The 14,890-nt window shown below is 47.3% G+C and overlaps 1 protein-coding gene across 2 annotated transcripts in view; it reads right to left on the bottom strand.

Annotated features, from left to right (window-relative positions):
- The window catches only part of lrrc20 (leucine rich repeat containing 20), a 39,141-nt gene extending 24,441 nt beyond the window's left edge, over nt 1-14,700 (bottom strand). Inside the window, exons 1-2 of one of the 2 annotated variants that reach the window (XM_078428314.1) lie at nt 14,634-14,700; nt 13,202-13,290 (exon numbers count right to left, since the gene is read on the bottom strand). In XM_078428314.1, the coding sequence (XP_078284440.1) occupies nt 13,202-13,271 (70 nt within the window). In that variant the 5' untranslated portion in view covers nt 13,272-13,290; nt 14,634-14,700. Of the gene's footprint in view, nt 1-13,201; nt 13,393-14,633 lie in introns of those variants that run through there. The other variant, XM_078428315.1, reaches the window with a different exon arrangement.
- Nucleotides 14,701-14,890: the final 190 nt, after the last annotated feature.

The raw sequence follows: 14,890 nt of genomic DNA, 5'->3' as shown, positions 1-14,890 counted from the left end.
CAATTAAAGCGGACGTGATTTTCATCCAAGAAACACATTTAAAAAAAGATGCTGAGCATAGGCTGAAAGCTAAATGGATAGATAAAACATATCATTCTTCTTTTACACATAAATCAAGAGGCGTAGCAATATTATTTCGGAAAGGTATTTTACTCAAACATACATCAACTATAACCGATAAGGATGGCAGATACATTATTGTAATAGGAGAATTAAATGCACAAAAAATGATTTTTGTTAATGTATATGGACCAAACTTTGATAGTCCACTGTTCTTTAAGAAAATATTTAACTGCATTCCGGAAATAGCACAACATAATTTAGTAATTGGAGGAGATTTAAATTGTACTTTAGATTCCTATTTAGACAGATCAACAAGACAAAGGAAAACCAAATCACATTCCAGTGACTTATTAAATGCATATATGGATACTAGTAATATTAAAGATGTTTGGAGAGTGGAAAACCCAACTGGACGAGAATACTCATTTTATTCACCTGTACATAAAACCTATTCAAGAATAGATTATTTTTTGGTCGACGCTAAACTTATCTCACTCACTTATAATTCAAAATACCATAATATTACAATCTCAGATCATGCACCTTTAACATTCATGATTAAATTAAATGGAATGTCCGAGAAACAAGCATATTGGAGATTTAACCCACAAATTGTGAACGAAAAGTCATGCCAGGAATATATTATTAAACAGATTCAAATATTTTTTGAGGTAAATGACAACCCTGACACACCTATTTCTCTTATGTGGGAAACGTTTAAAGCGTATGTTCGAGGTACATTAATTTCTGCTCAAGCTTTTTATAATAAAGAGAACAGGATTAAGCAACAAACATTGGAAAGTGAAATTAAACAACTAGATATAGAAAATGCGAGAATGCCATCTACTCTAAAATATAATAAAATTGCGGTATTGAAATATAAATTAAATAAAATGTATTCAGAACAAGTCATAAAACTCTATCAAAAAACAAAACAATTACATTTTGAATTTGGAGACAAACCACAAAAACTATTAGCACGTCAGTTACGAAAAATGGAAGGGGAAAAAATAATTCATAAAATTAGAACAGAGACAGGAGAATTATTAAAAATGCCCAAGGACATAAATGATAGATTTCTCCAATATTATCAGAGCCTTTATTCAACTAAAACCGTAGCACAATCAGAAGGAATAGCAGACTTTTAAAAAAAATGTAATTTAAAAGGTTTAGATTCAAACGATAGAGAAGTATTAGAAAGGGAGATTACGACAAAGGATATTGAGGAGTCTATTGGTTCTTTAAAAAATGGTAAAGCAGTAGGACCAGATGGTTTAGGCTCCGAATTTTATAAAAAATTTTATGATTTGCTTAGCCCACGTTTACATAGACTGTATGAGTATATATATACTCAACAGAAACTTCCAGACACTCTAAATGAATCTATAATAACACTCATTCCTAAAGCTGATAAAGATCCGGAAGATCCGGGATCATACAGAGCAATTGCACTTTTAAATACAGATCAAAAAATTTTAACTAAAATACTAGCGTATAGATTAAGTACAGTGATGAATAAATTAATACACCCTGACCAAACAGGCTTCATTCAGAAACGATACTCATACTATAATCTAAGAAGATTATTTAATATTATATATTCCAAGAGAATTATTAATGAAGATCTAGCAATAATCTCACTTGATGCTGAAAAAGCATTTGATCAGGTTGAATGGTCTTATTTATTTTCGGTGATGGAAAATATGCAGCTTGGGGAGAAATTCTGTACATGGATAAAACTGTTATATACAAATCCCACGGCCAGAATATTTACAAACCAAAGGTTGTCATCGAAATTTAGCCTATCTAGAGGTTGTAGACAAGGATGCCCGTTATCCCCATTATTATTTGCGCTTGCTATTGAGCCACTGGCAGAAAGAGTTAGGGGGCATCCGGAAATACATGGATATAACACAAAGGACACAGTGAATAAAATTTCTCTATACGCAGATGACGTATTAATTTACATTACAAAACCAGAAATTAGTATTCCAAACTTATTAAAGCTAATAACCCAATTTGGTTCACTTTCAGGATACAGAATAAATTGGAATAAAAGCGAAATTATGCCAATAAGGGAACATAATAAACAGATAATACAACAATTTCCATTTAAAATAGTAAATGAAAAATTTAAATATCTAGGTATCTATGTAACTAAGATATATACATCATTATTTAAAGCAAATTTCCCCCCATTACTGAACAAACTACATAAGAATATTCAATATTGGAAAACACTCCCTATCTCAATGGTTGGCAAAATTAATGCCATAAAAATGATTTTTTTACCGCAAATATTATACCTTTTTCAGACAATTCCGATATATCTGACAAAAAACTTTTTTAAAAAATTGGACTCTATTGTTAATGATTTTATCTGGGATTATAAGAATCATAGGATAAACAAAAGACACTTGTGTAAATCAAAAATAAATGGAGGCCTGGCTTTACCCAATTTTTTGTTTTATTTCTGGGCAGTTAATATTAAAAATATGAATTTCTGGTTGGAAGAAATAGATCATCAACCAGACTGGTTAAAAATGGAAAAGGAAGATTGTTTACCTTTTGATATTGGTTCGATATTATTTGCTACGTCTAAATTAAACAAAAAAATTTATAGGGAAAACCCTATAATATTTAGTGCTATACGAATTTGGAAACAATTAAAAAAGACATTAAAATTAGATAATTTATCACTTTTTCTTCCAATTGTGAATAATCCTTTGTTTAAGCCTTCATGGGTAGACGGGGGTTTTACACAATGGAAGGATTATGGAATTAAAAATATGGGACAACTTTATAAGGAAGGCACCTTTCTGACATTTCAGGAGTTGCAACAGACTTATGGTCTTCGTGGAAATGATTATTTCAGATATCTTCAACTTAGAGATTATGTAAAATCGAACTCCCAAAATTTTCGAATTAGAAATTCAGAAATTCTTGATGAATGTTGGAACAAACATCCTAATACAGAAAAATTAATATCTTATATATATAATATCTTATTAGACAGTGACATTCCCTCCACGGACTTATACAGACAAAAATGGGAAAAAGAATTAAACCAAGTAATTACGAAAGATACTTGGGAAGAAAGCTTGCAACATATACATCAGTGTTCACTAAACGCCAGACATTCTCTAATACAATTTAAAGTAATACATAGGTTACACTATTCAAAAACAAAACTACATAAAATTTTCCAACATATCTCACCTAAATGTGATAAATGTCAACATTTAGAAGCTACATTATTTCATATGTTTGCAAACTGTATAAAAATTAAAAAATTCTGGGTAAATATTTTTAGCATAATATCTAAAGTAACCAGCACACAATTGGACCCAGATCCAAAATTAATTATACTCGGAATATTAGAATTAAATCAAACATTTAGAACAACACAAAGAAACTTTATGGATTATAGTTTAATAACAGGAAAAAAATTAATTCTAAAATTTTGGAAAGGCCCTACGGCCCCCACAATCAAAATGTGGATTATAGAAATGACGGAGACCTTAAACGTGGAAAGAATCAGATTTTCCCTGTTGGACAAACAGGAATTATTCATTGGAACATGGTCTCCTTTTATTGATTACTTAAAGGGTCAGAATGGTTCAGCACAGGAACCTGACTAGCACTCGGACTAAAGAATGGATGAAATGCTATACTTTGAAATGTACGAATATATCTCGAAGGAAGTTTTTGTTATTTTAATAAATTTCTCCATTCTTCTTTAACTAACTTTTTCCTTATCTTTATAATTTGTTTTTGTTTTTGTTTTTATTTTTCTTCTCTCTCTTTTCTTTCTTTACTTCATCTATTTCTTTAGTTCTATCTAGTTTTTTAAAAAAAAGGGGCAAAAGGTATTGGAGACAATATAATAATAATTGACAATATTATCAATTTAAAAATGTATGACTGTAAGTTATGTACCTATCTCCAATAAAAAATTTATCTTATAAAAGGATAGTCGACCGGTAAAAATAGTAAATTGTCCCTAGTGTGTAGGATAGTGTTAGCGTATGGAGTCGGCCGGGACGCTGGGCCAAAGGACCTGATTCTGCGCTGTACACTTAAACAAAAAATAAACTAAATTACATAGATTCATAGATACATAGACAATACGTGCAGGAGTAGGCCATTCGGCCCTTCGAGCAAACAACGCCATTCAATGTGATCATGGCTCATCATCCACAATCAGTACCTCGTTCCTCCTTCTCCCCATATCTCTTGATTCCACTAGCCCTTAGAGCGCCATCTAACTCTCTTTTGAACGCAACCAGTGAATTGGTCTCCACTGCCTTCTGAGGCAGAGAATTCCACAAATTCACAACTCTCTGGGTGACAACGTTTTTTCTCATCTCAGTTCTAAATGGCCTACTCCTTATTCTAAAACTGTGGTCCCTGGATCTGGACTCCCCCAACATCAGGAACATGTTTCCTGCATCTGGCATGTCCAATCCCTTAATAATCTTATATGTTTCTATAAGATCCCCTCTCATCCTTCTAAATTCCAGTGAATACAAGCCCAGTCGCTCCATTCTTTCATCATATGTCAATCCTGCCATCCCGGGAATTAACGTGGTGAACCTACGCTGCACTCCCTCAATAGCAAGAATGTCCTTCCTCAAATTTGGAGACCAAAACTGTACACAATACTCCAGGTGCGGTCTCACTAGGGCCCTGTACAACTGCAGTATGACCTCCTTGCTCCTTTACTCAAATCCACTCGCAATGAAGGCCAACATGCCATTAGCTTTCTTCACTGCCTGCTGCACCTGCATGCTTACTTTCAGTGACTGATGTACAAGGACACCCAGGTCTCGTTGTACTTCCCCTTTTCCTTACACCATTCAGAAAATAACATTATTCTGCATCTGCCATGCATCCGTCCACTCACCCAACCTGTCCAAGTCACCCTGCAATCTCATAGCATCCTCCTCACAGTTCACACTGCCACCCAGCTTTGCGTCAACTGGAAATTTGCTAATGTTACTTTTAATTCCTTCATCTAAATCATTAATGTATATTGTAAATAGCTGCGGTCCCAGCACCGAGCCTTGCAGTACCCCACTGGTCACTGCCTGCCATTCTGAAAGGGACCCGTTAATCCCTACTCTTTGTTTCCTGTCTGCCAACCAATTTTCTATCCATGTCAATACCCTACCCCCAATACCATGTGCTCTAATTTTGCCCACTAATCTCTTGCGTGGGACCTTATCAAAGGGTTTCTTAAAGTCCAGGTACACCACATCCACTGACTCTCCCTTGTCCATTTTACTTGTTACATCCTCAAAAAAATCCAGAAGATTTGTCAAGCATGATTTCCCCATCGTAAATCCATGCTGACTGCTGCATGCTAAATCCTGTTACTGCTATCTAATAATTTAATAATTGACTCCAGCATCTTCCCCACCACTGATGTCAGGCTAACTGGTCAATAATTCCTTGCTTTCTCAAAAAGTGGAATATTAGCTACCCTCCAATCCACAGGGACTGATCCAGAATCTATAGAACATTGGAAAATGATCCCACCAATGCATCCACGATTTCTAGAGCCATCTCCTTGAGTACCCTGGGATGCAAACCATCAGGCCCTGGGGATTTATCAGCCTTCTGTCCCATCAGTCTACCCAACACCATTTCCTGCCTAATGTGAATTTCCTTAAATTCCTACATCACCCTTGGTCCTCTGTCCCCTAGTATATCTGGGAGATTGTTGGTGTCTTCCTTAGTGAAGACAGGTCCAAAGCACCTGTTCAACTCGTGTCCCACTTCCTTGTTCCCCATAAGGGCGGCACGGTAGCGCAGCGGTAGAGTTGCTGCTTTACAGCGAATGCAGCGCCGGAGACTCAGGTTCGATCCTGACTACGGGTGCTGCACTGTAAGGAGTTTGTACGTTCTCCCCGTGACCTGCGTGGGTTTTCTCCGAGATCTTCGGTTTCCTCCCACACTCCAAGGACGTACAGGTATGTAGGTTAATTGGCTGGGTAAATGTAAAAATTGTCCCTAGTGGGTGTAGGATAGTGTTAATGTACGGGGATCGCTGGGCGGCACGGACTTGGAGGGCCGAAAAGGCCTGTTTCCGGCTGTATATATATGATATGATATGATAATAAATTCCCCTGTTTCTGTCTTCAACGGACCCACATTTGTCTTAACTAATTTTTTCCTCTTCACATACCTAAAGAAGCTTTTACTATCCTCATTTATATACTTGGCTAGCTTCCCTTCGTACCTCATCCTTTTTCCCCATATTGTCTTTTTAGTTACCTTCTGTTGATCTTTAAAAAGTTTCCCAATCCTCTGGCTTCCCGCTCATCTTTGCTATGTTATAAGTCTTCTCTTATAAATTTATACTGTCCTTGACTTTCCTTGTCAGCCACGGTTGCCTCTTAGTCCCCTTAGAATCTTTATTCCTCTTTGGAATGAAATGATTCTGCATCTTCTTGATTATTCCCAGAAATGCCTGCCATTGTTGTTCCACCATCATCCCTTCTAGAGTCCCTTTCCAGTCGACTTTGGATAACTCCTCCCTCATGCCTCCATAGTCCCCTTTGTTCAACTGCAGTACTGACATTTCTGATTTTAACTTCTCCCTCTCAAATTGCAGATTAAAACATCATATTATGGTCACTACCTCCTAAAGGTTCCTTTACCTTGAGCTCTCTTATCAAATCCAGTTCATAACACAACACTAAATCCAGAATTGCCTTCTCCCTGGTAGGCTCCAGTACAAGCTGCTCTAAGAATCCAAGGTATCACAAAATGCTGGAGTAACTCAGCGGGTCAGGCAGCATCTAGGAGAGAATGAATGGGTGACGTTTCAGGTCAAGACCCTTCTTCAGACTGATGTCAGGGGGGCGGGACAAAGAAAGGATATAGGTGGAGACAGGAAGACAGTGGGAGAACTGGGAAGGGGGAGGGGGACAGAGGAACTATCTAAAGTTGGAGAAGTCAAAGAATCCATCTCAGAGGCACTCGACAAACTCCCTTCCTTGGGGTCCAGTGCAAACCTGATTTTCCTAGTCTACCTGCATGTTGAAATCCCCCATAACCACCGTAGCATTATCTTTGCTACATGCCAATTTTAACTCCTGATGCAACTTGTACCCCATCTCTAGGCTACCCATATCCTTTCTTTGTCCCTCCCCCCCCGACATCAGTCTGAAGGGTCGCGACACACAAACGTCACCCATTCCTTCTCTCCAGAGATGCTGCCTGACCTGCTGTGTTACTCCAGCATTTTGTGATACCTTCTTCAGACAGATGTCAGGGGGGGCGGGACAAAGAGGGGATGTAGGTGGAGACAGGAAGACAGTGGGAGAGCTGGGAAGGGGGAGGGGAAGAGAGGGACGGAGGAACATGGTCATGGAGTGGGAGGGCAGGAGGAATCACGGAGGGGGAGCAGCGAGAGAACGTGTTGCTGTATCAGATACCTCCGATTTGTACCAGCATCTGCGGTTGTTTTGCTACACAACTTGCCGCTCCACTGCGATTTATCCTCAAGGTGTGTCTACTTTGAAGAGGTTCTCCTCCTCTCTTCGGTGAGAGTTTGGCGACGTGCTCTCTCACTGCTCCCCTTCTGTGATTCATCCTGCCCTCCTGCTCTGCGACCACATTCCTCTGTCCCTCTCTTCCCCTCCCCCTTCCCAGTTCTCCCACTGTCTTCCTCTCTCCACCTATATCCTTTCTTTGTCCCACCTCCGACATCAGTCTGAAGAAGGGTCTCGACCCAAAACGTCACCCATTCCTTCTCTCCAAGATGCTGCCTGACCTGCTGAGTTACTCCAGCATTTTGTGATACCTAGCAGATGATACAGGTGAGAGGGGGGTTTTGATTAACATACTAGTGGACAAAGGCCAGAGATGAAAAGACAAACGGGTGTAAGATCAGGAGAGAAGAGGAGTGAAATTTAAAGCCAGGGCAAGGGATGTCGGTGGCGGGGGACAGACACAAAATGCTGGAGTAACTCAGCGGGTCAGGCAGCATCTCTGGAGACAAAGAATGGGTGACGCTTCGGGGCGAATCCCTTCTTCAAACTGAATGCCAGAGGAGAGGGAGAGTAGAGATATGGAAGGGGAAGGTGTGAAAAGAACAGAACAAAGCCCACCGTGATCAAGGAAATGTACAAAGATTCACTGTTGGCTGAGAGGAAGGTGACAACGTGGCAAACAAACCATAAAATTAATCAGGAGGGACATTGACATGTGTCAAAGAACTAGGGTGGGGGAGGGATGGAGGGAGAGGAAAAGCAAGAGTTACTTGAAGTTAGATTAATCAATATTCATACCGCCCAAGTGAAATATGAGATGGTGTTGTGCTGTTGGGGGATGTGGGGGAGGGGAAGGAGGGCGGTGGGATAGCGGATGAAGTTGATGTGTACCTGGGTGAGGCACAGGGAAGAGAGGGGATGAAAGAAGAGGGGTGTGTAACCTTCAATGAGAGAATTCAATGTTCATACCGTTGGGTTGTTAGCTGCCCAAACAGAATATGAGGCGCTGTTGCTCCAGTTTGCATGTGGCCTTACTCTGGCAATGGAGGAGATCCATCAGGCCTTGGCAGACCGAGCGCACGTATTCGGTGAAACGGTCGCCGTGTCTACACCTGGTCTCACCGATGTACAGGAGGCTACATCGGGAACACTGGATGCAGTACATGAGGTTCGAGGAGGTGCAAGTGTGCAAGTGAACCTCTGCCTCATCTGGAAGGACTGCTGGAGTCCCAGGACAGTCAAGGAAGAGGTATAGGGACAGGTGTTACATTGCCTGCCGTTGCAGGGAAAAGTACCTGGGGAGTGGATGGTTTGGGTGGGAAGGGATGAGTTCAGCAAGGAGTTGCTGAGGGGGCGGTCTCTGTAGAAGGCGGAAAAGGTGTAAATGGGAAGAGTGTCTGGTTGTGGGATCACATTGGAGGTGACAGAAATGTTGCAGGATGAGGAGGCTGGTGGGGTGAAAGGCGAGGACCAGGGGAACTCTACCCATGTTGTGTCTGGGGGCGAGGGGGAGTGAGAGCAGAACTATGGGGCACAGAGGAGATGTGGGTGAGGGATCCATCTGTGACAGTAACCACGTCTACTCAAGAAAGAGGACATTGCGGATGTCCTAGAATGGAAGCCTCATCTTGGGAGCAGATGCGGCGAAGATGGAGGAATTGAGAGTCGGAGACAGCGTCATTGCAAGAGGCAGGGTGGGAGGAAGTGCAGTCCAGATAACTGCGGGAGCCGGTGGGTTTGTAGTAGACGTCAGTCGATAGTTTGTCCCTTGTGATGGAGACTGAGAGATCATGAAAGGGGAGAGAGGTGTCAGAGATGGTCCTTGACTTTGAGGGCAGGGTGGAAGTTGGTGCAGAGATGTTGAAATCACTGAGTTGTGCACACGTGCAGGAAGCAGCCCCGATGTAGTGGAGAGGGAGTTGGGGGAAGGGGCCAGTGTACGTTTGACGCGACCAACTCTCTATTGAGGAAGGATTCCTATTGTCCAATACAATTCATGCCTCTCATAGTTTTGTGACCCTACCAGGTTTGCTCTCTGCCCCCCACACTGTCAGGAAAACAAACCCAGCCCACCCAGTCTCTGTAGATAACTGAAACACTCCATCCAGGCAGCATCTTGTGAATCACCTCCAAACCCTCTCCAGTGCAAGCACATCCTGTAGGGTGGCAAATAGAACAGTAATATTCCAACTCTGCCTCACAAACATTGTACTGCAACCTCGGAGACAGACACAACAAGCTGGAGTAACTCAGCGGGTCAGGCAGCATCTCAGGAGGAAAGGAATAAATTACGTTTCGGGTCGAGACCCTTTCTTCACTGCTGGTTAGCATGCAACAGAAAAGTTTTTCACTGTACCTCGGTGACAAAAAGACAAATATGACACATGACAAGACAATAAACTAAAATAAGCTTCAAGTTTCGAGGGTAGATATCACCAACAATCTATCTTGTGCCAACCACATTGAAGCCACGGCCAAAACAACACAGGCAAGCCTCTACTTCCTCAGATCACTGAGGAAGTTCGCAATGTCTCCAACGACTCTCACCAACCTCTACACGGGCTCTGGGGAAAGCATCCTATTGGGATGCATCACAGCTGGGTTTGGGAATTGCTCTGTCCAAGACCGGAAGAGATTGCAATGAGTTGTGGACGTAGCAGTCGGTCTCACAGACAAATCACCCCACCATTGACACCATCTACACTTCACACTGCTTTGGGAAAGCAGCCAATATAATCAAGCACCTTCTTCACCTCCATCGTTCCCTCTTCTCCCCTCTCCCGCACGGCAGGAGATGCAAAAGCTCAACAGCACGTTCCAGAGATTCAGCAACAGCTTCTTCCCCGCTGTTATCGGACAAGTCAATGGTCCAACACAAGTTAGGGTGCATCCCAATCTTCCAATCTACCTCATTGTGGACAATGGACTTTTCTCTGGAACGGGGCGCCACAGTGGCAGTTTAAGAAACAGTTTCACAGGTACATGGATAGGACAGGTTTGGAGGGTCTTGGGCCAATTGCAGGCAGGTGGGACAATTGTAGATGGGCATGTTGGCTGGTGTGGGCAAGTTGTGCCGAGGGGCTTGTTTCTGTGCTGCATGACTCTCTCTGAGACAGTGAGCGGTGCTTACGTCAACACTGCCTCTGAACAGTAAGCAGCATTTACAAACCTCCGCTCCCATGTGTTTCATCGATGTCCACTCCCATATTTGGATGGGTCACTCCTTGTCCTTTAGTCTGCCTTGCTCCTCTTATCGTCTACCAGTTCTTTCTGAAACCACTACTCTCTAAAAGTATGTTTAAAAGGTTAATTGGCTTCAGTAAAATTGTAAAATGTCTATAGTGTGTGTAGGTTAGCATTAATGTGCTAAAAACTTTGTCCCATCCAAGGAGTTGTCTCCTCTGCTGCTGAAATCATCTACAATCAGCTTCACTGTCACCACACTTACTGTTCCTGCATCTACCACATCAGTCATAGAGCTGCACCACACGGATAGAGGCCCTTCGGCCCATCTACCTGCCTGTCAAGGTGCCTACCTGAACTAGTCTCATTTGCCCGCATCTGACCTATATCCCTCTAAACTCGTCTGTCCATATACCTGGAGAAAAGGAATAGGTGACATTTCAGGTCGAGACCCTTCTTCAGACTGACAGTCAGGGGAGAGGAAAACAAGAGGTATGAAAAGGTATAAAGAAACAAATGAATGAAAGGTATGCAAAAAGACAAATCAAAGCTCCTGACTGAAGAAGGGTCCCAACCCAAAACGTCACCTACTCCTTTTCTCCAGAGATGCTGCCTGACCCGCTGATACTCCAGCACTTTTGTCTATTTTTAGCGTAAACCAGCATCTGCAGTTCCTTCTTACACACTATCCATATACCTGTCCAAATGCCTTGTAAATATTGTATTTGTATCTGTCTCCACCCACAGGCCTCCTTTCAATCATTTCCCTCTCACCCTAAACCTATGCTTCTCAAACATCGAATAGCACCCAAGAATCGGCCACAATATCTGTGCAAAACAATGTGTTAATTTAATTAACTAAAACACAAGCTTGCAGTTGCCAGGCAACCAATCCTGCATCACAGACCTCGTCTGGATTTCTACTCGTTTTTCCTACTCTGAGCTCTTGATGTGCAGTAAATGCTGCTTTACACTGAAGGTAGACACAAAAAGCTGGAGTAACTCAGCGAGACAGGCAGCATCTCTGAAGAGAAGGAATGGGTGACGTTTCAGGTCGAGACTCATCTCAGTCTGAAGAAGGGTCTCGACCTGAAACATGACCTACTCTTTTTCTCCAGAGATGCTGTTTAAGCCGCTGAGTTACTCCGGCATTGTGTGCATGTCTGCGCTTTAGATTGCTGGCTTCGAGTTCTGAACCAGCAACTGTCCAACGCTGGCGTCTATAAGTCGAGTCAAGCTCTCAGTGAGAGCTGCACTAGGGCAGGTGAAGCCCTGATCACTTTACACGGCTATTTCCAGCAGAGCTTCCACGGCAGTGTGGACCTCAGCTCTCAGTGTGGCAACTCCAGACCCAGCCCCAGCTCACCCCACTTCCTCAATCGCAGTCACCCCACCCCCAGACTTGGGTCACCCCCACTTCCCCAGGCACCCCCAACCCAGGGGATAGGTCACCCTCACCCCACCCCCCCACTTCCACAGCCAGTCATAGGTCTCTCCCATCCCGTCACAGCCACCCCACTTCTCCACCACTCGCTCCCCCCCACTGTGTCCCCATCAACCCGCTCTCCCCCCAACCTGTGCCCCCCCTCACCCCCCCACTGTGTGCCCCCCACTGTGTCCCCATCAACCCGCTCTCCCCCCAACCTGTGCCCCCCTCACCCCGCTCCCCCCCACTCCATGCCCCCCTCACCCCGCTCCCCCCACTCCATGCCACCCTCACCCCCCCACTCCGTGCCCCCCTCCCCCACTCTGTCCCCTCACCCCCCCACTCTGTGCCCCCCTCACCCCCCCCCACTCTGTGCCCCCCTCACCCCCCACTCTGTGCCCCCTCACCCCCCCAGTCTGTCCCCCCTCACCCCCCCACTCTGTGCCCCCCACACCCCCCCACTCTGTGCCCCCCTCACCCCCCCACTCTGTGCCCCCCTCACCCCCCAGTCTGTGCCCCCCTCACCCCCCCCAAGATGTCCCCCCTCACCCCTCCACTCTGTGCCCCCCTCACCCCCCCGCACTCTGTGCCCCCCTCACCCCCCCACTCTGTGCCCCCCTCACCCCCCCACTCTGTGCCCCCCTCACCCCCCCACTCTGTGCCCCTCACCCCCCCACTCTGTGCCCCCCTCACCCCCCCACTCTGTGCCCCTCACCCCCCCAAAGCTGTCCTCCCTCACCCCCGCACTCTGTGCCCCCCTCACACCCCCACTCTGTGCCCCCTCACCCCCCCCAGTCTGTCCCCCCTCACCCCCCCCACTCTGTGCCCCCCTCACCCCCCACTCTGTGCCCCCCTCACCCCCCCCACTCTGTGCCCCTCACCCCCCCACTCTGTGCCCCCCTCACCCCCCCCCCACTCTGTGCCCCTCACCCCCCCCCCACTCTGTGCCCCTCACCCCCCCACTCTGTGCCCCCTCACCCCCCCCAGTCTGTCCCCCCTCACCCCCCCCACTCTGTGCCCCCCTCACCCAAACGCTCACTGCGCTCCACCACCATCTCGTTGACGATCCGCGCCACCCTGGCTGCTTCCGCGGCCATGCTCTCCACACGCTACACGCTGCAACATGGAAACACACCGTCACGTCACGGGACGGGACAACACGCGGAGCACCACACGCACACGTCTGGGTAAACTGTGCTATCCTGACGGGACGGGCGGATGCAGGGAAGGGGGGAGAGGAGGTGGAGGGGGTGGAGACGCGGGGGCAAGACGGGGGAGGGGTTGAGTAGAGGGGGTTAGAGTGGGGGTGAGGGGTACAGGGGGGCTGGGTAGAGGAGGGGGTTGGGCTGAGAGGGGGGTGGGTAGAGGGGTTTTGGGTTGAGAGGGGAGGGGGTAGAGAGGGGTGAGGGGGTAGAGAGGGGTAGGGGGGTAGAGAGGGGTAGGGGGGTAGAGAGGTGGGGTTGGGTAGAGAGGGGGGTGGAGAGGGGTAGAGAGGGGAAAGGGGGTAGAGAGGGGGGGTGGGTAGAAGGGGGGTTGGGTAGAGAGGGGAGCGGGTAGAGAGGGGAGTAGAGAGAGGAGGGGGCAGAGAGGGGAGGGGGGTTGAGAGGGGAGGGGAGGGGGGTAGAGAGGGGAGGGGGTAGAGGGGGGGTGGGTGGAGAGTAGAGAGGGGAAAGGGGGTAGAGAGGGGAGGGGGGTAGAAGGGGGGTTGGGTAGAGAGGGGAGTAGAGAGGGGGAGGGGGGTAGAGAGGGGTGGGGGGTAGAGAGGGGAGGGGGTAGAGAGAGGAGGTTGGTTTGAGAGGGGAGAGGGGTAGAGAGGGGAGGGGAGGGGGTAGAGAGGGGAGGGAGGGGGGTAGAGAGGGAGGGGAGGGGTAGAGAGGGGAGGGGGGTAGAGAGGGGAGGGGGGAGAGAGGGGAGGGGAGGGGGGTAGAGAGGGGAGGGGAGGGGGGTAGAGAGGGGAGGGGGTAGAGAGGGGAGGGGGGTAGAGAGGGGAGGGGAGGGGGGTAGAGAGGGGAGGGGAGGGGGGTAGAGAGGGGAGGGGGGTAGAGAGGGGAGGGGGGTAGAGAGGGGAGGGGGGTAGAGAGGGGAGGGGAGGGGGGTAGAGAGGGGGAGGGGGGTAGAGAGGGGAGGGGGGGTAGAGAGGGGAGGGGGTAGAGAGGGGAGGGGAGGGGGGGTAGGAGAGGGGGAGGGGGGTAGAGAGGGGAGGGGAGGGGGGTAGAGAGGGGAGGGGGGTAAGAGAGGGGAGGGAGGGGGGTAGAGAGGGGAGGGGAGGGGGGTAGAGAGGGGAGGGGAGGGGGGTAGAGAGGGGAGGGGGGTAGAGAGGGGAGGGGAGGGGGGTAGAGAGGGGAGGGGAGGGGGGTAGAGGGGGGGTTGCACACAGGCCATGCTGGGCCCCCGCACTCTCCCCCCCCCCCCCCCCCGCCGCCCCGTCACCACCCCCCGCAGGGCCCGACTCCACTCACCGTCCCGGGCCGCCGGCAGCGGGGAGACGCGGCTTGTGGCCGCGGGGGAGTGGAGGCGGGGAGGAGACTGGGAGAGAGGGAGAGGGAGGGAGGGGCAGAGAGAGAGAGGGAGGGAGGGGTGAGGATAGAGGGAGGGGGGAGAGGGGAGGGAGAGAGGGGGAGAGAGGGAGGGGGGAGGGGGAGGGAGGGGAGGGGAGAGAGAGGGGGGGAGAGAGGGGGGAGAGAGGGAGGGGGGGTGGGGAGAGGAGGGGGGAGGG

The sequence above is a fragment of the Rhinoraja longicauda genome, chromosome 35 (genome assembly GCF_053455715.1).
Source record: "Rhinoraja longicauda isolate Sanriku21f chromosome 35, sRhiLon1.1, whole genome shotgun sequence".
NCBI classification, from domain to species: Eukaryota; Metazoa; Chordata; class Chondrichthyes; order Rajiformes; family Arhynchobatidae; genus Rhinoraja; species Rhinoraja longicauda.
This window is presented reverse-complemented; position numbering and strand designations above follow the sequence as displayed.